Source organism: Myodes glareolus, chromosome 26 (genome assembly GCF_982192425.1).
Source record: "Myodes glareolus chromosome 26, mMyoGla1.1, whole genome shotgun sequence".
In the NCBI taxonomy this organism is placed as follows: Eukaryota; Metazoa; Chordata; class Mammalia; order Rodentia; family Cricetidae; genus Myodes; species Myodes glareolus.
The window spans coordinates 40,347,138-40,369,864 of NC_142051.1; the positions used below are offsets into that span (position 1 = coordinate 40,347,138).

The following is a 22,727-nucleotide window of genomic DNA, read 5'->3' on the forward strand; positions in this document are numbered from 1 at the left end:
AAGTCTTTCTGTAAAACTGAAAATAAACGAAATGAATGTCAACATTCTCTCGCTCGCTTACTTATGCCTTCCGACCTTAAGTCTTTGCATCTGAGGATTTGGTGTGGTCTGAGTAACTGACTTTCTTGGGGGGAACGGCCCCTCACTTCCTGTTTACTCCGCACCAAAGACACCTGGCAGCCATGCCTGGAGCACTTTATCTTGCCAGTGCTGTACATGCTCGGTGGGAGGCACCAGTGTCATGAGCCAGATACAATCAGGGACAGAGGACCAACGGACTAGAAGAGTCTCCATCCAGACCTCAGCCTCGGGATGTGGGGTAGTCTCCCCCTTGTCTAAACCTACATCCAGCTATATATGCGCCATACCCCATTTCTATACATACATATATATATATGGTTTTAATTTCCTATAAACCTGTAATTATCTGAAATGATATCTTTCAAATATTAAAAATAAGGGGCTAGAGAAATGCCTGAGCAATTGAGAGTGCTTACGACCTCACAGAGGACTCAGTTTCTGTAGCCAACGCCCACATCAGACAGCTAACAAAACTGCATCTAACACCAGCTCCAGGGCTTCTGGTGCCCTTTGACCTCTGTGGGTATATGCCCACACATGGTACACATACAGACAAGCAGGCATATCCACCCACATGTAAGTAAAAGAAGAAAAGATGCATTGTTTGAGATTTAAAATGCAGCCATTGCTCCTTGATGCGTACAAGTGTAGCTAAAGAGAGAGTGTGAAGGTCATCTCTGAATGTTTAAACTAATAATTTAGTGATTGCAACACCAGCTTCAGACTCAGCTTACCTGTAACAGGGCTCCCATCAGCGACGCCACGGCAGCCATCCCAATACACAGTGCTCCATACAGCACACCTACGGGACAATACAAAAGACAGTATACGCATGCATGTCAACCCAAAGGATGGCGGTCCGCAATAAAATGAACACCACACCTTGGAGTCAAAGTGGATAATGCCATTGAGATGAGAACAGCACACACATTAAAGCCAGCAAGACAAGGCAAAAAGGCGTTTTCCTATCAGACCAACGGGGTGCAAAGAAGACAAACAAAGCCCTTATACTGTGCCCGGGATTAATCACAACAGAGGGTTATGTAAGAAAGGAATCCCTGGAATTAACTACAGGGGATTTAAAATTTAGCACCATTGTGTTATTGATTTAATCCCCCACAAACATTTGTCTATAAAGGGAGGTGTGGGGCTCGGCTCAGGACTCCAGAATGGGAGCCTCTGACTCTCAGCGCTCCTTTGTTCTGGGAAGTGGTAATCCACACCGACCTGTGGTCAGCAACACCCACACCTTCCCAGGTAAACTAGCAGAGAAAGGTCACATTAATCCATATCATGTGCCACGTTCCTTCCTCCAAACGGCTTTACAGAAGTTCTCGACACACCACCGGCTGGTAACTGGTGGGGATTTTCTCTTCACCTTCATTTTCTTTGATAATTTCCTTGTTGCCTTCATCATCATCTTCTTCCTCTCATTCATTACATCCCAACTACAGCTTCCCCTCCCCCTCCTCCCAGCCCCCACCTCCCCTCTCCCCCATGTCCGCTCCTCCTGCTTTCCCTTCAGAAAATGTTGCTCTTAAAATTAAGAAATATTACCTTCTAAAGCATTTTGGGTTTTTTGCTTGTTTGTTTCTTTTTTTTAAAAAAAAAATCCATTTGGAAAAAAAAAATTGACAGCCATCGACCGATATAATTTCCCATGCTCAAAATTAAAAAGGAAAAAGAAAATCGAAAAACGACAGATGGGCTATTTCTTATCATAAAATTAATGCATTCCTTCTGCTGTGGGTATCGCCGCCTTCTTTGTCCCAGAACTCATACTTTCGCATAGAATATTATGTAAATTATCCAATCTCTGCTGAAAGAAAACACCTGTTTTCTTCAAAAGGACTCTTGTAATAATGTAGGTAGGGCTTAATCTAAATCTAAATAGCGTTGCCAGTGTTTTGACTTAATTCTTCTCAATCTAGTAAGCCATGAATGGTCACCAATATGAGTTTTGGTGCCCATAATTCATGCAGAGTCAAGCAGACTGTCACGTTGTCTGTGATGCCCTTGACTACATATGCCTCAGTGTAATGGCGGCATAGAACCCTTCTAAAGGAATTAAAGTCGGGCCGGGTATGATGTCACACACATGATCTCAGAACTCAGGAGAATGAGGCAGGAGGATCATGAGTTCAAAGTCAGGCCGAGCTGCATAGAAAACAACAACAACAACAACAACAACAACAACAACAACAAAACCTGCTTCAAGTTTGAGCAAGAGGGAGAACGATAATATTCTCATTACTATGAGTAATTATTGTCGGAGACAGCCAAAGAGGATCCTGAGGCATTGTCCTCTGTGGTTCAGTGATGCTTGACGATTAGATAGTCTTTTTCTTTTTGAGACTAAACTCAACTACCCAAAAACTCATGGTTTTTCTGCCTCAGCCTTCTGAGAGCCAGGCTTACAAATGTGCACCCACCAATGCCATCTTAAACGTCGGAATTAGTTCCCAAATCTTCATGATAGATACCATCACCCCTTAGCATCGTAAGGGCATGTTCTTGGATGGGTATTCATACTAGGACGTACTTAAACGTCTTCAGGAGACAATTTCTGGTGTCTCCAAAACAAAGCCAAGCCTCCCCCAAATGGAGTCATGGGAAAGGAAACGCGGGCACATACTCATTCCTTGGGAAATCCAAGACAGAGACTTCTCTGAGAGTGACTTGAAGTGAGGTCTGACGAGATCTTCCACGGTCACCGCAGCTAAGGCGTTAATACTGGAGGACACCGTGCTACAAGAGAAGAGAAGGCTTTGGTTTATAATAGATTAATTTTATGATACTTTTAGCGGGAATGAGGAAAAAGAAAGCAAACCGACACTTCTAAAATAGAGGCAGATGGGGCTAAAGCGCTGGCTCAGGGTTGAAGCATGCTAACTGCTCTTGGAGAGGACCTGGGTTCGACTCCCAGTACCTGCAGTAGCGGAGTCACAGCCACTTGTAACTAAGGCTCAGGGGACCTGATGCCCTCTTCTGAACTCTGAGGGCACTGCATGCATGTAGTGCACAGACACACCTGCATGCAGGCAAAAACACCCATGCACACCAAATAATAAAACAATTGAAATACAATCACGTTCTTTTATTCTTAATGATCGTAGGACCCTCTTTCTGGAAGCTACTATCTTTCATGAATGAGTCGGGCCACACAGAGAGATTTGACAGCAAAGGGTAAAGGACGAGGCAGCAATGCTTCTAATTCCCAGACAGTCTTCTGCATCTAGAAAATGAATTTGCACCTGTCACTCAGATTATCACAAACCAACTTGAAGATATGCTTTCTTTGTGCATAAAAACGTTTAGAAGATGTACGGTTTTCAACGTGTAATTAGGAGCTCTGAGGCTGGTTTTGCAGGTTACCATGATTTAGCCTCACGCGTTTAAGCCAAGACCGACGCCACTCGTGTTTCATACTCAGCAAATATGCAAGCCCCATCAGGTGATCATCATCACTGTGACCCTATTGGGTGTGCAATGCCGTGCTAGAAAGCAGGGACCTGGTCGAGCGTCGAGCGTAGAGCCTGATACCAGGAGAACGGCTCTGCAGGTAGCCAACCCACAGAGGGGCGCATGGAGCAGCTGGTTGGCTGCTTTTAGGCTATTTGTGACCATGCCCAGAATTCATCTTTACCTCTCGCAGTAACCAATAAGAAAAGAAAGATACTCTGAAGTTAATCTTAATTGTCAACTTGATTAGATAGGGAAATGCCTGGGATGACATTTTCAGGTCAAAATGAATGGATTCATGCCTTGATGGGGTGCACCCTGATGGCGTTATTGGGGAGGGTAGGAAGGTAGGGCATCGAGCCTGCGTAGATGAAACAGGTCACAGTTAGTACACCGCTGGAGACTCTACCTTGCACTGGCCTCTTTGGTGGAAAAGGTCTTCCAGCGCATGCTCCCACCACCAGAATGCTTTGTCAAAATGCCTAGAGCCAGGCGAGTATGGGTTGAACCCTCTGAAGCCATGGCCTAACAACCTTCCTGCAGGTTGTTTCATGGATACAATGACTGTTAAACCTACGTCCTGACAGCAATGGCGCCTTCACAGGATCACAGTTACCTCAAAGTCCCACTGTAGGCGCAGGCCACAAAAAGTCCGGGAACTCCAGGGTAATTCCGCAAAATGTCCAGCACCAAGTAAGGCATAAGCTGAAAAAATCCCAAAATTTACACCCAAGTATTAGTTGCTACTAAACAAAATTAATACCTAGCCGATTTCATATTCTTCCAAAAATAATGGGATATACTCCAGAGAGGTAAGAAATGAAGTCAAAATACATTGCTTGAATTCTCAAAGAATAAATTAAAAAACCAATTTAAAATAATCCTCATTTTCTGATCCCGCAGTTATACGGGGGCAGGGGAGTTACATGCACAACAATGTGGATTTTGTCCATCATCATTCTGAGGCCCCAGGTACTTGGTCATCAAGCAGGTTTTAGGACGTAAGTTTTGGAGGAGCTCGGGCTCCTGGAGTCAGGAGATGCTAAGTTTGAGTTGTGCAGCAAGTTTGCAAGAAAGTGCATGTCACGTTATGGAGTCTCCAGGAGCTCCAGTGGCAGGGCCTGGGTCTGAATGGTCTCAGCTGGCCAGCTGCTTACCCATCTCCTCCCTGAACCTTGTTCTTAAAGCAAAGTAATAATATACTTTGCTTCAGAGTCTAACGGTGGAAAGGAAAAAAGTAGAGTGTAAATAAAGCCTATACCAGAGGGTCTGGCCTATTTAAGGACCCAATGAATTCTCACTATAATTCTGCTTATTAGCAATGTGACCTTGTGCCAATCAAAACCCTCACTGAGTCTGGCCTAGTGGCATACTGCTTTAATCCCAGGACTTTCAGGGTGGAGGCAGGTGGATCTCTGTAATTTTGAGGCCAACCTGGTCTACAGAGTGAGTTCCAGGACAGCGAGAGCTACACAGGGAGACCCTGTCTCGAAAACAAAACAGAAACAACCGATAGCTCACTGAGATTCACTATGTTATCTATAAAACTGGGATCACAGTGCTGTGGAGCTAAAGTTAAGCATGGTGAGACTCTAGACACGGAATCTTTCATGCATAGGATGCAAACACTGTTCCCTTCTTGGTCGGTCTCTACATTTAAAACTGGCAGATGGGGCTGAAGAGATGGCTCGGTGGTTAAGAGCACTGGCTGTTCTGCCAGAGGACCCGGGTTCTGTTCCTAACACCCACACGGCGACTCACAACCACTGGCAGCTCCAGTTCCAGGGACTCCCTCTTCCTCTTCCGACCCCTGGACGGACTGAGCAAGCACGTGGTACACAAGCATATAGATAGGCAAAATACTCACTCACATAAAATAAAACGAACAAATGTAAAATTCACTCACATAAAATAAAACGAACAAATGCAAAATTCAAATTAATTAAAACTGGAAGACTGTTTATAAGAGAGTACTCTCACAATACCCACAAGCTTCTACGGTACCGTGTTTCATGTCTAGTTTCTGTTAACTGAGTTTACTTTTTTTACTTCCAACCCTGAGTTTTTTCCTGGCTTGACCTTGCTCCTGGTATCTGAACAGTTTAGTCTTAGATCCAGAAATCTTCACATGTTTTGCCAAACACTTGAGAGCAGTGAAAGGTGTCTAGTCGTGTTGTGCCCACTTGTTGGGTCTCTACAGGGACTGGAACTTTTCTTCCCGACGCCATGCATGCTTGACATGCATGACACCATGTCACCGGCGCACGTGTGAGGAAGATGTGGTTCCAAACCTGGTCAATTTCCGACACTTTCTTAGATGTCCAGGGATCGCAGTCACGGTATCTGGAGTACAGGGCGAGCCCACAGAACATGGAGCAGGTGAGGATCACCCAGAGACCCACAAGGTTGATGTAGAGAGACCTAAAGGAGAGGGCGCCAGCAAATGACAGCTGTACTTCCTATCTCAAAGACTAAGAAAACTTATCCAAGACCAAGGGATAATGTCATGACTATTCTTAATATGTGCACATAACATTTTGACTCTCAGAAATGATTTCTAGTCGGATTGTCTTGATATCAACCAACCGTGTATCTAGAAATCCTTCGGGTGGATGCTGTTTCTCAGTGAATATGTCCGCCTACTTGAAATCCACAGACATCCATGACTTTATAAGAGTATCTAATTATAATACCCTGAGCCTCTTACTATAAAATAAGGATTTTAATAGGCACTAGAGCAGTTACTGGCTCATTCTCCTTTGAAAAGAATGAATTATAAATTGCTAAAGATGGTCAGTATCTTTATATCAACCAAAAAAAGTCCTTCCAAAGTAGTGTCTAGGACTGCCCGTGAAGGACAAGAAACACATCTTGTATTCCCTCTCTCGCCCATTAGCTCTCTCTTTGCCTCCCATTAGTTAGAGCAGAAATGGACATTTACATGGACATTTGCACAGAGTTCTCCCGAACTTCCCACATGGCCATAGCATTTCCTGTACTCACTAAAGCTCAACAAAATTATGTAATTTGTACAATGCCGTCCAGGTAGCAAGTTGGAGGGCATCATAACCCATGATGGAGGCTGATAATACAACGTATGCCACTACATCCACTCTCCAATAATTACTCTTCTATTGTTTGGAGGAACTTACATTTCTGTCCAGTGTCATGTCACTGTTTCCAGATTGCATACGCTTTTCTAAGTGGATGCTAAACTTCCTCATGATAAAAGACATATATAAAGTTGTTTGGTGGGACTCTAGCAAGCCAGGTAATCATTCTTCTGTTTAGCTCTCCTTTATGTTTTTTTTTTAGCTCCCATAGGTTCTTGAGACATTGACTTGCTGAGAGCATCTTACTTAATAAGTCACAGGAATATTTTCAAATGCTTGATTGAAAAGATCTATTACCCTTTGTGTGCGACTATAGAACCACATGCCAGCCAAACCTGGTCCTTTGGTTCATTGTTTATTTTTGGCATTTCATGACACAAAAGACTTAAAATTGAACTAAAGTTGACTACGGAAGCATTCCCATAAGAGCAATGGTCGTTATCAATGACGCATACACCATAGTTGGGCTTACAGTTTTGCGTGGAATCTGTTTTTACAGGAGATGTATCTCTGCACTTGGGACTGGTTGATCCCGTAGATGGTGGTCCATGTGAAAGTCCCTCCGATGATAATGGTCCAGAACGTGTGTCTTTGCAAAGGGTTAGGATTAAAACTGAATGAATAAGGAAAGGAAAGCAGAGACAAATAGTTTGCAAGGGACAAAAGAAAATGCTTCTAGAAAACCTTTAGATGCAAGCATGTACACTCACAGGTTTACATGAAGACATCCGAATTTATAATGTCAAAATACAAGCGTTCTCATTTAAATGCAATTAAGTAGACAATGATGTTTCCAGATATCAGGGGATTTTAGATGGAGTTAGGAGAAAATACATGTTCTTATCACGTCGAGCATTTAGATAAATTGCTCTCCCATAGTGTTAGGTGACTACTGTTAAAACGAATTGGCCACGCTATACCAGGGGGAGGGGATCAAAGTGTACCATGGAAATAGATATCATACCAAAGTAAATACAATTTAGCACACTGTGCGGACATAATCCCTCCCCTAGCACGTGTCTAGCCACAGTTAAGCTTAAGAAGTCAATGCACTCTCACGGGACACACTTTGTGAAACGATTACATCATTATGACCGCGCTTTCTTACAGTTCTGTGTGCAAATGCTACCAGTCTCCACCCACTTCGTGGCAGGCACACAGGCCACTGTCAGGAAATGCCGCTTCCATCTGAAGCCCCTCTTAGCTCTCTCCCATATGTCACCCTGGAAGGAAGGCGTCTACTCATCTCCCCATAAACATGAACTTGAAAACTTCCCACAAAGTAAGCTTTCCTCATCCCTTTCCGGAAATTATGAAATTGAGAGCCTCTCTCCCAGTGGTTCTCAACCCGTGGGTCACATACCAAATAGCCTGCATATCAGATACTTACAACTATAATTCATAGCAGTAGCAAAGTTACAGCTCTGAAGTGGCCACCAAATAATTTTATGGTTGGGGATCAACAGAACCTGAGAAACCGTATTAATGGGTCACAGCATTAGGAAGGTTGAGAACCACTGCTTTTTCCCATGGCATGACATCCTATGTCAAATTCCAAGGGCTTTGGGCTCTCTGGCTCTTTCTCCTGTAGAGTTATCTACCACGTTAACCAAAAGAAGAGCCACAAAGATTCAGTGAGCTCTTTGAAGGAACTAAGGAGGGAGGAAAAAAACACAATTCGGAGATTCTAGTTCTTTTTTTCATTTTTCTCCATCAGAAAAAAAAAACATTTTTCCAATTATCCTCTTAGCACATTTCAGGATAATAGGGAACATTCTGGAAAAGTCTAAAACACAGTGGGTCCTTCATTATCACTTGGTGGTCAGCTGTCTTCAAAGATATGATTATTAAAGTACCTAATTTTTATTTGAAAGGATCTCTTATTGATGTATGAAGCTGTGTGTGTGTGTATGTGTGTGTATTCTCAACATACAGTGACAGTTATCCTGCAGAGAAATGATTTGTTTTGCACTCTATTCCCTCAGCCTGGGCATATCCGAAGAGACTGAGAATAATCAATATTATCTTTCTTTTTTTCAGGACCACCAGCCCAGGGATGGCCCCACCCACAATGAGCTGGGCTCTCCTGCATTGATCACTAATTGAGAAAATGCCTTACAGCTGGGGGTTGTGGCGCATGTCTCTTTTAATTGTTTTTATTGAGCTATAGATTTTTTTCTCTGCTCCCCTCTTTTCCTCCCCCTCCCCTTCAACCCTCTCCCATGGCCCCCACACTCCCAATTTACTCAGGAGATCTTGTCTTTTTCCCCTTCCTATGTAGATCCATGTATGTCTCTCTTAGGGTCCTCTTTGTTGTCTAGGTTGTCTGGGGTTGTGGACTGTAGGTTGGTTTTTCTTAGTTTTATATCTAGAAGTCACTTATGAGTGAGTACATACAATATTTGTCTTTCTGGGTCTGGGTTACCTCACTAAATATGACCTTTTCTAGATCCATCCATTTGCATACAAATTTCAAGATGTCATTATTTTTTACCACTGTGTAGTACTTCATGGTGTAAAGGTACCACATTTTCTTTATCCATTCTTCTGTTTTCTACAAAAAATGATCATTTCCAATTCCTCTGATCCATTTCCCCTCTCCTGGTAAAAATCAATGTGACTTTATTTTGGAGAAACTATGCTTTATTCATTAAATAGTCTGAGTAAATATCAATTAAAAGTCTCTTCTTGTTCTGCCCAAGCTATGGCAGGGACCGTAGCTCAAGGCAGCCCTACTGGAAGCTCTCAGGGTTCAGAGCTGAACCTTGAAGTAAAAGGAGAAGCAAGTATTGCAACCAGTTGCAGATGATTCCCTGACATGCATTCCTCCAAGGGAACAGGGTAGTGCTGTTTGGTTTCTGAAAGGGCCTCTCTCAAAAGAAGAGGACTATATTTAAAAGACACAAAAGATCCATCTTTCAAAAATCACCTAAGTGATTTTTTTATTCTTTCATTCCACTAGTGATTGAAGATTTCCAACCTCAACTTAGGACTATTTAAAGAGAAGAGAATAAGGTCCAGGTCAAAATGAGCCTCTTTCCACACTGAACATGGTGCATCAAGGTGATTATATTGAACCAAGGGGAAGGTGTTTTCCTAATTCTCCCCGACTGTCCGATATGCTCTGGATGGGCCAGCTAGGCTTCCCATTGTCTAGACATGTTTAGTCTATGCCTGGCTGTCACTTGAAACGTCAGCCATAGCTTTTCATTTTTATTTGTATTTATTTTAATTTAAAAAATTATTTATTTTGGTTTTTCAACACAGGGCTTCTCTGTCTAGTCCTGGCTGTCCTAGAACTCACTCTGTAGACCAGGCTGCCTCACAACTCAGAGAGATTCACCTGCCCGTGCCTCCCACATTGCTAGGGTTAAAGGTGTGGGCCACCACCACCTGAACCTGGTCAGTGTTTAAGAAATAATGCATAGAGATCCATACATGAAATCCTATTCAACAATGTGTTATTTTAATATGCTACACATTTCCAGAGTGACATCAAAACGTGTTTGTTAAAATAAAGCATCATCCGAATGAAATCACCGTGCTTCAGCATTTGGGTCATAAGGGCTCCTTTGCTCACCTTTCGCCATTTTTCCTACCCTTCCTCCAGTCCGTTCCAGACTCTAACCTCTGGAAGAAAACACGCTTTTTGCTCTAATGTCCTTCTCTGAAGAAAGAAACATCACAATACCATATGACCCCAATGGCATCAGTTGCCTTTAACCCCTCAAAAAACTGGCAAAAATCCCCAGACACTTACTGCCCAACTTTAATATTACAGGCCACACCCCTAGTAACTTATTTATTTTCCAGTTAAAAACTTTCTAGTCCAATAAAACTATGTGTTACAGAGAAAACAAAAGATGCATTTTATTAACCAGAAGGTAAACAGCAACTTACTTCCAGAAGTTTAATCTGCCTCCGCTGGAGGCCTCACTCAAAATTGTATTGATACCGTCTTGAGTTATAGTAGCCTGGATGATCACGGATGCAAATCCAGCCACCATGATCCCAACTTGAAAAACATCTGTCCAGACCACCGCTTTAAGACCACCCTTTGAGAAGAAAATGTGTTAGGATTAATACTTCTATGAGATGTGATTGGATATCTGTCTAAATGTGAATGTGCCATGTTAGACAAAAATGACAAAACATGGAGCTTGCTCAAGAAGGTCACTCACTCATAGGAGATGGTCGTGCTGAAAGAACATTTATAGAGAAGAAAATATTTAACCCATCCCTCAAGCACAGGCAGAGGCAAAGATGGAAGATCCTCCCAGGCCAGAAAATGGTCTAGGGAAAAGGAGGAGAGGAGAAAGCTATACATGGTCTATTGAATGTGGCCAGATAGAAACTCTGGACGGAGGGAAGTGGGGTGAGGAGGGCGTTGGAGAAACAATTCACAGTTCAATTGTAAAAGTCATTGTGTTTGTACCAGATACCCATATTGTCTGTCAAGACACTAAAATGGTTGCATGCTAGCCACTGCCACACATGTTTCTCTGCAGCCTCTATGGCCTGGGTTTAAATAGGCTCTACACAAGGCTCTTGCTTCCTAGATGATTGAGCAAAATAAAAGGTTAATAAAGAAACTATCAAAGATCACATAAATTTGCATTGCTGCAAAGCACCTGCCTCCACAATAAAGCAGCGTCGCGTCTTGACGGCTGACACACGTATTTTGTCACCTGTGTCTATAGTTAATAGATCATTATCTCAAGTCTCTATGCTGAGGTATGATATGAACACGTCTATAATATTTTGGAAACCGTAATCAAGAATCAAGAGATTAAAAACAGGGACCTGCGCCATGGTTCAGATGAAAGGAGAATTTCGTTTGTAATCCATATCTGAGGACCAAATGTTCCTCACAAAAATGTTGTACTGTGAGAAGCCCAGAGAAAAAGGGTAAGTCTGAGCAGTCAGCAGGACTCCTTGAACTTCCACTTCTGCAATGCGAGGGGAGGGGGAGGACACCCTTCACATACCAGTGTGCAGTAGAACGTGCAGACCACCCCAGTCGCCACCACTGCGCCCCACAGATCAAATCCTGTAACTGCAGAAGAAAAGAGAACACGTGTTCAGCTGTGAAGTGTGCATAATGAAAGTATTTCTCAAGAACGACCAGGGAGGCACCTAGCTCTATACTGGCGCGCTTAAAACTAGACTCAGGTCTCAATGTCCCCAAGATAAATGACGCAGAAAATCGTATTTGTGAAGTTCAACAGACATCTTGCTTGTTTATAGTCACAGACACCATAGATGCAACACTGGCTAAATGAAACACATAGAAAAGGATTTATATTGTAATTAAGTTAAGAAACTGCTTGATTCTGGGAAGTAGTTCATCAAACTGAATAGGCTCAAAGCGGAGCTCCCATACCTTCCTATTGGTTCACATAAATATGCTATTTCATCAGACCTTGAAATGTGTGTTTTTAAGATAAGAGTCGAGGTAGAAAAGTCTATTATTTGCTACCAGTTTTCTAAGAAGTGGAGGGACATATTTTTAATGGAAGGATAAATAAAAGCCAACAGAAAAAAAGTTACCTATAATATATAAAGGATAAACAGGACAGAAGGGAGAAAGCTATGTTAGACTTTTTCAAATATATTCCTATTTATAGATTTGACTTTGGAACCATTATATAGTCTACACAATTGGAAAAGGTAAAGTTAAGGACCTCCTGAAATTAAAAACTAAGAACTGAACAATACCCTCAGACATGCAAGTTGTTACTTTCAAAACTAACAAGTAAGGGGGGGGGGACCATACAACTGCCCTGCCATTCCTATACAAATGACATTTCAGAGTAATTAAATAGTCAAGCAAAGGAACCTCCTCCTTAGGTGCGGCCTATCTAATCAATGAAGAGAGAATTACAAAATTAGTATGTAATGTGCAATAAGGGCTAACAGCCAAGAAGCCTCAAACGTTCCCTATTACCTAGAAGATAGCTCCAAAATTTGATCTGCAGCTGGGAAATTACAAACTCTCCAGGTGCTGTTTATAAGAAACACTGAGAACTTAGGAAACACTGGAAGAAGATTCAAACTGAGGAGTCCCCAGAACTGTGGAGAAGCTGCTTGGCCTACAGACTAAAAAAGCTAAGTGTGGTCTGCAGAGGTCCCGGGCATAAAAAAAAAAAAAAAAAAAAAAAAAAAAAAAAAAAAAAAAAAAAAAAAAGTGGGCAGACATTGGATGCTTGGATACAGATGCAACCGCAGCATAACTCACAGGATACAGAAGTCCAGAACTTGAGTACCCGCACAGCTGGCAGCCTCCGAGATCCAAAACTAAAGTCAGTCTAGTATTTATTTTCTAACTTTTGGCTCCTTGTGCTCCACCCGTTTTTTTCTTTATGCTTTACTTTTACTATTTTTTTTTTTACTTTATTGCACTTTCTAAACTTAGAGTTTATTTGGTATTACCTTTTGTTGGATTTATCTTATGTTTGCCATAGGAACTAAAGCAAATTATACTAAAAGAAAATCAGGTACACAGAACAGTGTGCTAGAACAGGACCCCGGGAAGGAGCTCATACAAATACAGCCACCTAATATTTGGCAAAGGCATCAGAAACATGTTAGAAAATATAGCTTCTTCAACAAATGGTGCTTGAGAACTGGATAGTCACAGGTACAAGAATCAAACTAGGGCTGGGGGAGTGTTGAAGAGTGGGCTCAGGGGTCAAGATCACTTGTTACTCTCACAGGGGACCCAGGTTTGATTCCCTGCATCCACATAGTGGCTCACAACCATCAACCATCCATAACTCCAGTTCCAGGGCATCCGATATCTCTTTCCGACCTCCACAGGCACCAGGCATGCACATGGTACACAGACATACGTATGAGCAAAACACTCATACACATAAAATAATAAATAGATATTTTTTTAAAAAGTGAAACTAGATCCATATGTCTCATCATGAACAATAAAGAAATAGAAATAAAAATGGGTGATATTTTAATGTAAAACCTGAAATGCTATAATAAAACACTTGAAGAAATCGGCATAGACAAGGACTTTCGGAAAAGGACTGTGGGAGATAAACCCCAAAATTGACTAATGGGGTCTGCACAGAAACCCATATAATCAGCAAAGCAAAGTGGTTGCCTACAGAATAGGGACAAAAGAAGTCTTTCTCGACAATAAATTCCACAGGGAATTAAAGTCTAGAATATATAAAGAACTATTAAGAATTAAATATCTGTGCTGCTGGGGTCCTACTTAGGAAGAGGACTCCTGTGCCTATATCTTGTAGACTACTTCCCACTTTCTCTTCTATCAGGTTCAAAGTGGACGGATTAATGTTGATGTCTTTAATCCATTTGGACTTGATTTTTGTGCATGGTGATAGATATGGATCTACTTTCATTTTTTTACAGGTTGACATCCAGTTATGCCAGCACCATTTGTTAAAGATGCTTTCCTTCTTCCATTGTATACCTTTAGCTCCCTTGTCAAAAATTAGGTGCTCATAGGTTTGTGGGTTAATATCCGGGTCTTCTATTCGATTCCAAAGGTCGATTTCTCTGTTCTTATGCCAATACCAAGCTGTTTTCAATACTGTAGCTCTATAATAGAGTTTGAAGTCAGGGATGGTAATGCCTCCTGAAGTTCCTTTATTGTATAAGATTGTTTTGGCTATCCTGGGTTTTTTGTTTTGCCATATAAACTTGATTATTGTTCTCTCAAGGTCTGTGAAGAAGTTTGATGGGATTTTGATGGGGATTGCATTGAATCTATAGATTGCTTTTGGTAGAATTGCCATTTTTACTATGTTGATTCTCCCAATCCAAGAGCAGGGGAGGTCTTTCCATTTTCTGGTATCCTCCTCAATTTCTTTCTTCAAAGACTTAAAGTTTTTGTCAAATAGGTCTTTCACTTCCTTGGTTAGAGTAACCCCAAGATATTTTATGCTATTTGTGGCTATCATGAAAGGTGATGTTTCTCTGATTTCCCTCTCTGCTTCTTTATCCTTTGTGTATAGGAAGGCCACTGATTTTTTGGAGTTGATCTTGTATCCTGCCACGTTACTAAAGGTGTTTATCAGCTGTAGGAAGAATATATTTCAACTAAGGGAGTCATATTAGAGTTTACAGGAAACTTGATTATATATGGGATCCCAGGTCCAAGGAGAGATCCCCAGATTGTTCTCTGGACAGAGGAGGGGGTGCCTGAACCAGCCTTGGCCCGTGACCATACTGATGAATATTTTGCTTATCACCATAGATCCCTCAACTGGCGTTGGATGACGATACAGATGGAGGCCCGCGTTGGAGCACCGAACTGAGCCCCCCAAGTTCCAAACGAGGAGCAAAAGGAGGAAGAAAATGACGAAGGACTGCGAGGGATACTATCACCCACTGATACAAGGGGTCGGATCTAATGAGAGTTTACCAAGGCCAGATGGACCGTGACTGAACGAGCATGTGATCCAACCAGATTCTCTGAATGTGGTTGGATTTTCTGAATGTGGCTGGCCTGCAGTCTTTCCGAGAAGCCATTGACAATGACACTGGGACTGGTTTCCTCTGCATATACTGGATTTTTGGGATCCAGTCTGTTTGGATGCTCACCTTCCTGGACCTGGAGTGAGGGGGGAGGAACTTGGACTTCCCACAGGGCAGGAGACCCTGACTTCCCTTGGGGACAAAGAGGGAGGAGGAGAGGGAGGGGGGGAGTGGGAGGGCGTTGGGAGGAGGGGCGTAAATGGAAACTTTTTATAATTTAATAAAATTACTAATAGAAAAAAAAAAGAATTAAATATCAAAAACCCAAATCATCCGTTCTGGCTAGCTTTGTGTCAACTTGACACAAACTGTGGAACATCTCAGAGGAGGGAACCTTAATTGGGGAAATGCCTCCATAAGATCAAGCTGCAGGCAAAACTGTAGAGCATTACTTAATTAGTGATTGATGGGGGAAGGCTCAGCCCACTGTGGGTGGAGCCACCCTGGGCCTGCGGTGCTGGGTTCTATAAGAAAGCAGGATGAGCCAGCCATGAAGAACAACACTCCTCCACAGCCTCTACATCAGCTTCTGCATCCAGGTTCCCACCCAGTTTGAGTTTCTGCCTTGACTTCCCTCAGTGACTTGTGATTCAGACTATGTAAGCCATGTAAATCCCTTCCTCCCCTAATTTCTGTTGGTCATGGTGGATCATTACAGCAATATCAATCCTAACTAAGATAGCCTCCAAATTAATAATAAAAAAAATAGCTAATGAATTAAGTAGACAGTTCTCAAATTGAAAAGTACAAATGACCAATAAATACTTGGAAAAGTGTTCAGCGAGAGAGAGAGAGAAAGAGAGAGAGAGAGAGAGAAGGCCTAAAGTGAGGACAGAGAGCTGAAAGGTGAGGCATTACAACAGGTACCAATGAAATTCAGAAAATCACAGACCTACCTTAAAGTCTTACATTCCACTAGTTTGTAAAATAAAACAAATAAATGCATTTTTTATAACTTTAGCCTACCAACGTTAAACCAATGTGAGATCAATAATTTGAACAGATCTACATAACAAACAATAAAATTGAATCAGCAGTGTTTAAAATGGCCCAACTAGAAAGAGACCAAGCCCAGCTAGATTCAGGGCAGAATTCTGTGAGGCCTTTGAAGAAGCGCGAACACCAATCCAAGTCACTCCATCAAACAGGAAATGAAAGGACACTTCCAAATGCATTGTGGAGTCAGTGTCACCCTGAATACCAAAACCAAGTAAAGATACAGAAAGAAAATCAAAGACAAGTTCCTTCATGAACACAGATGTAAAGTGTTATCAATAAAAGACTTACAAGCATGAATCTAGACTATTATTTTTTTTCACCCTACACAAAACTCAACTCCAGATGGCTGGAAGACCTAACTTAACACCAGGTCTGATATCCTGAAACAGCAGGAGAAGCAGCAAGGAAAACAGTGGAAGACACAGCCCAGGGAAGATCTTCCTCTTAGGACTCCAGGCACTCCAGGAACGTGCCCAGTCAGCAAATGGGACTTCAGAAAGTTAAAAGCCTTCTTTTTTTTTTTTTTATGGGAAAGGGAAAAGTTAACCAAATGAAGGGATAGCCCACAGAATGAGAGAAAAACTTTGCCAACTATGTATCCCACAGGAAATACACAAATTACTTTAAAAAAAAAAAACAACTTAAAAACACTAAATGACAAGAAAACATACAACTCAGCCCCCAAAAAAATGACTAAAGGACTGAACTGAGAGTTCTCAAAAGAAGAAATTAAGATGCCAATAAAAGATTCTTTTAAACCGTTAAGCCTTCTTCATCACCAGAGAAATACAAACTAAAATTACTTCAAGACTTCATTTTGCCCCACTCAAAATGGACATTATTAAGGGAACCAACGGTAACTTATCACAAACATGCAGAGGAGGACCGCAGGGTCACTGTCGATGGGGGTGTGAACTGCTGCAGTCGCTGTGGGAATCACGCTTCAGAATCTTAAATTCTCTAAAAAAACTAAAAAACAGAACTTTCATATGGCCCAGTTCTATCCCCACGCAGCATGTTCTTGAGGAATTCTAGCTTTTTAGCAATAATAATAATAATAATAATAATAATGCCATCACACAAAAGTCCTAGCCAGACATGTGATGCATATATGTGCATATATGTAACCCCAGTACTTGTCTGGTAGAAGCAAAAAGATTAAGAGCTCAGGACTAGAGCACAGTAACTTGCCACCAAGCCTAAAGACCTGAGTTCGATCCCCCAAACCTACACATCAAAGGGGAGAAAACTGGTTCCCATAAGTTGCCCTCTGACCTCCACATGGGCACCTCTCTCCAACATACAGGATGAACAAGATATAACAAACAAAACGAAGAGTTCAAGCCTCAGTTATATAACATATTTATGAGCTGCATGAGACCCTATCTCAAAACAACATGAACAGCCAAAGGGAAATCCCACTGCTAAATCGAACTAAATAGTAAGTTTATTTTGATCATTTCATGAGCCAAGAAACTACTCACCAGAGAAACAAATTAAAACCACAGTTTGCACTAATATATAATACATGCTAAAACTACTTAACATGAAAAAATTCTTAGTGTTGGCAAGGATATAGGATGCCTTGAACTCTCAGATACTGTGGAACGGACATGTAAAATGGGACATATGTTTAGAAATGCTATTTGACAATATCTCTTAAGTTTCAGCCTACACCTACTTGTCCTGGCCCAGTTCAGAATAGATGTATGTTTATAGTGCCTTCATATACTTCAATTCTGATCAAATGAAAACAGGTATAAAAGCAAAACAACACATAGAAATCTGTGTGAAGATGTTATTAGGATCTTTAATTCATAGTAGCCTGAACTAGAAGCACCCCATGGCCATCAATAAGAGAGTAGATGAAGAAGAGATTTAGGTAGGTGTAAGCAGTGAAATATCTCTACTGATGAAAAGTGATGAACAAATACCACTTATCTGTTGACAAGGAAGTTTTAGAGATAACTCACTTTAACTGATAAGAATTCAAAGGACCCAGAGATTTTCCCGTAGCCCTTTGGAAGCTATGAATAGCCAAAGATGTCTCAGTAAGCTGTTTTGGTCTCACTGTTTTCATTAGCACAAATCTAAGAAAAGATGTAGTTTATTGATGGATACCTTCCTGGGTTTTTATGAACACAACAGTCACAAGGAACAACCTCATATGTCAAATCTCACAGCTACTGTCTACTTCAATATGGACATTTCTAGAAGTAGGGGAAGAAAGGCCAGATTTTTATCATGAACCTGAGCAGAGAACAGAAACTTCTGGGGGCTGTCTGGTTAGATTTTTATAAATTGGACATCTGGGAGGCTACAATCACCTGGGTTGAGGGAATCTCCTCTGAGAAAAATGTCTCTATCAGATTAGCCTGTAGGGAAGTCTGGGGGGGGCATCTCTTAATTAATGGTTGATGTGGGCGGGTACAGCCCACCGGGGGTGGTCCTGGGTTGCATAAAAATAAGGTCAGCAAGATGGAACGAGAGGCTTCTGCACGACAAAGGACACTGTCATTCAGACAAAGTGGCAGTCTACAGATGGGACAAGATTTTTACCAACTACACATCTGACGGAGGGCTAGTGCCCAAAATATACAAAGAACTCAAAAAAAAAATAGATAGCAAAAAAATAAAGAAATAATACAATTTAAAAGTAGAATGCAGGTCTAAACAGATAATTCTCAATAGGGTAAACCCAAATGGCTGAGAAACATTTAAAGGAATGTTCAACATCCTCAGTCACCAGGGAAATGCAAATCAAAACGACTTTGAGTTTCCATCTGACACCTGTCAGAATGGCCAAGATCAATGAAACAAGTGACAGCTCATGCTGGCAAGGATATGGAGAAAGGGGAGCACTCCTCCAGGGCTGATGGAACTTCACACTTATATACACCTTCTATAGAAATCCCTCAGGAAGACGGGAATGACTCTACCTCAGCATCTAGTTATACCACTCTTGGGCATATACCTAAAGGATGTGTGGTTGTTTGAAGAGGTATGGCCCCCATAGATGCATGTGTTTCAATGCTTGGCCCATAGGAAATGGCATTATTAAGAGATGTGACCTTGTTGGAAGAAGTGAGTCACTGTGGAGGCAGGCTTTGAGATATCATTATACTCAAGCTATGACTAGTGTGAACACAGTCTCCTGATGTCTGCATCATGTCTGCCTGCATGCCACCACATTTCCCGCCATGGTGATAATGAACTAAACCCGTAAACTGTAAGCCAGCTCCATTTAAATGTTTTCCTTTGTAAGAGTTGCTATGGTCATGGTGTCTCTTCACAGCCATAACACCCTAAGACAGGATGCTTCAGCCTTTCACTAACCATGTTCATTACTGTTCTGTTTACGACAGTCAGAAATTGTAAACAATCTAAATGTTCTTCAACAGAAGAATTGATAAAGAAGATGTGGTACATTTACACAATGGAGTATTGCTCAGCCATTTAAACAAACAACATCAGGAAATTACCAGGCAAATGGGTATAACTAGAAAATATTCTTTCCTGAGTAAGGTATTCCAGATCCAGAAAGACAAACATGGTATGTATTCGCATGTATGCAGATATTAGCCATCAAGTCAATGATAACCAAGCTACTATCCACTGAACCAAAGAGGGTGGGATGGAGTGAGGAACTAGAGGGTAGAGACAGATTTCATTAGGAAAGGGAAATAAAATAGTCAGTTATGAATGGGAGGACTGGAGCAAGAGGAGCAATTGGAGAGGGAGAGGAGAGAGAGGGTTGAGGGAGAAAATACACGGAGATATACCTAAAATGAAGGGGCATTTGAGGGTAGTACGGAAACCTAATACAGTAGAAACTTCCTAAAATATGTCTATCTATGAAGATGATCTAAATGAAATTACCATGGGGGAGAAAGAGCCCCAACTGGACATCTCTTGTCACCAAAGGAAGCTTCCAGTCCCTGGATTGGGTTATATCTAATTGAGTTGTTGACCAAAGTGGTCCTGTGGGAATCCCCAGTAACTCAGACTTTTGCCAAGACAAAAGGTTGCTCTCCACAAACTGACAGCAAGGCCCCATTGCTAAAGAGAACATCCGCACAGCTCATCGAACACGGAGAGATGGTGCCTACATAGATACTTAACCTACATTCTAACATCTTTGGTACAGAAACACACTCTACATGCTGCCAAAAGAGAAACATAAACAGCAAGCCAGCCACAAACCCTTTGTATCTATAATAGTGTTCTGGTTGCAGAATATAGGGCACTCATGGCACAGAACTTGGGGGACTAGTCAACCAGTTCTGATTTGAGCTAAGCCCCACTCCATGAGATGGATCTGATACCTGACACTGCTTAGGGGACCAGGAACCAGAGACCAGATATTAAAATTAAAAATAAAAATAAAAGAAATAGAATTTAAATTAAAGCCATGAAAAAATGGAAAATACACAGAGAATCTGGATACTGTATATTATTGTGTTGTCTTTGAATTGCTTGACAGCTGAGGAAGGAACAACAGCTGCTAAAAGACATTTGAATATAAATGTTGCTGGATTAATAAAATATAAGTATTTTGAAAATACCTTGACGTCAAAGCTGAAGTCAAAAGGTATGTTATTTTGGAGAAGAGGTTTTGTTTTTGTTTCCACAGGAAATGAGAGGCTGTGGATTCATTCTGAGTTAAGAAAAATCAGGTTTGATCAAGAAAGACCACCTGAGAAATCTCCTATAAGAGCTGATGGCCCAGATGTCTGAGTTCTACATCCAGAACAGATACAAGACTGCTGCCTGAGATGATCAACAGGATAGATCCTCACAGGATACTCTAGTCACAACTTGACCAAAATTCTAAATTTTCCTTAGGTCCCCATGAGATTATCAGTGCCCCCAATCAGCAGGAAGTAGCCTGGAAAACTATGCCCACATTCCCCCCAAAAATGGATTATGGATATTTATCTTTGTTTAGAGTGTTGGTTACAACATTATAGATAATGGTCTGGATAAAAAGCTAAACAAAGGATATTAGATTCAGAGTTCTGTGGGACAATGGCTTTACCCTGTAAAGATTTGTTTCTTGTACTTGGTTAATAAATGCTGATTGGTCAATAGCCAGACAGGAAGTAGAGGCAGGGCAAGGAGAATTCTTGGAGAGGGAAGCACAGTCTGCAGTAGTGATCCAGACACAGAGGAAGCAAGATGTGACTGCCTCACCGAATAAGGTACCAAGCCACGTGGCTAACATAGAGAAGAATAATAAGTTGTAAGAGTTAATAAGAAAAGCCTGAGCTAATGGGCCAATCGGTTTAAAACTAAAAAAATAAATAAATAAAAATAAATAAATGTACCTTGATTCAAAGCCAGGGCAGGGGCATAAATAACAATTCCAGTATACAGAATCTAGTGAGGAGAGAAGGAAAACAATGAGTAATATGAAGTACATATGAGAATTATAAAATCAATTATGAATTGATCCTTTTCAACATATTTAATGTGTTATTATAACATGGATATACTTAAATAAAATTGATTTTTTTCTTTTCTGTCTACAGTGTGGCTAAATATCATAAAAAAATTTTCTGAAGACCTTTTGTTAAAGTGTGGTAATTAGTAAAAAAGATACATTTATTGATCCACCACCTAAAGCTTAAACTCAATTTTCATAGGTTTAAAATACTTAACTACAAAGAAAGAATAATAGGTTGGTCTCTTAATTATAGGCCTTCAAATACTGCTAATCACCATTTTCTTTTTCAATGCTGGGGATAGAATCCAGAGTCTTCTGCAAATGCGATAAGCCGTCAACAGAGGAGCCACAAACCAACCATTTAAATGCTTTCTTTCAAAGTAGAGTTTTTGAAAACTGCAGTTTTTAAACTAATTAAGACAGAAGTGTAAATTTGCACTAAAATTTATGAAACCTTTCAAACATTATAATCACATGACTCTATATAACAGAATCACTTGCCACTCATATATTAAACAAATATTTATTGGCCTTGTGTACAATAGTTAAGAAAAATTATCTGTTTCTCCAAATATCATTGCATTCTTCTACAGCAGCTAACTCCAAGCAACCTTACAAAAACATAGCATATGCTAATTGAATGCTTAATTATCCTACATGGAACCTATCCTTCAAAAAGGATGTGCTAACGCCCCCCACCCTTGTTTGGAAAAGTAGTGAATTAGCTTCTGTAGTAATTAGTCCATTCATGTTGAAGATCTGAAATGTGACAGGCTGTCTTCCTAACGACTGCCCCTTCTTGTGCATGTAGGAATTTTTAACACGAACATAGAGAGAGGGTCTAGACCAGTGGTTCTCAATCTTTCTAATACTGTGACCCTTTAATCTATCTCCTTGTGTTGTGATGACCCTAGTCATAAAATTCTTTTCGTTGCTACCTCAAAACTGTAGCTTTCCTAGTTATGAATCATAATGTACATATCTGATATGCAGGCTATCTGATATGCGACTCCCACCCACAGGTTGAGAATCATTGCTCTAGACAGTTAATACATACAAGCAAGTTGCCTTAGATACCAGACTCTCCACCAGATCCCATAACTACC

The 22,727-nt window shown here is 41.1% G+C and overlaps 1 protein-coding gene across 2 annotated transcripts in view; it reads right to left on the reverse strand.

Annotated features, from left to right (window-relative positions):
* Slc5a8 (solute carrier family 5 member 8) overlaps positions 1-22,727 on the reverse strand; it is a 74,015-nt gene that overhangs the window by 13,268 nt on the left and 38,020 nt on the right. For both annotated transcript variants that reach the window (XM_048418689.3, XM_048418688.3), the window contains exons 3-10: positions 21,503-21,554; positions 11,645-11,712; positions 10,557-10,711; positions 7,129-7,269; positions 5,835-5,964; positions 4,160-4,248; positions 2,717-2,829; positions 816-883 (exon numbers count right to left, since the gene is read on the reverse strand). In XM_048418689.3, the coding sequence (XP_048274646.3) occupies positions 816-883; positions 2,717-2,829; positions 4,160-4,248; positions 5,835-5,964; positions 7,129-7,269; positions 10,557-10,711; positions 11,645-11,712; positions 21,503-21,554 (816 nt within the window). The remainder of the gene's footprint in view (positions 1-815; positions 884-2,716; positions 2,830-4,159; positions 4,249-5,834; positions 5,965-7,128; positions 7,270-10,556; positions 10,712-11,644; positions 11,713-21,502; positions 21,555-22,727) is intronic.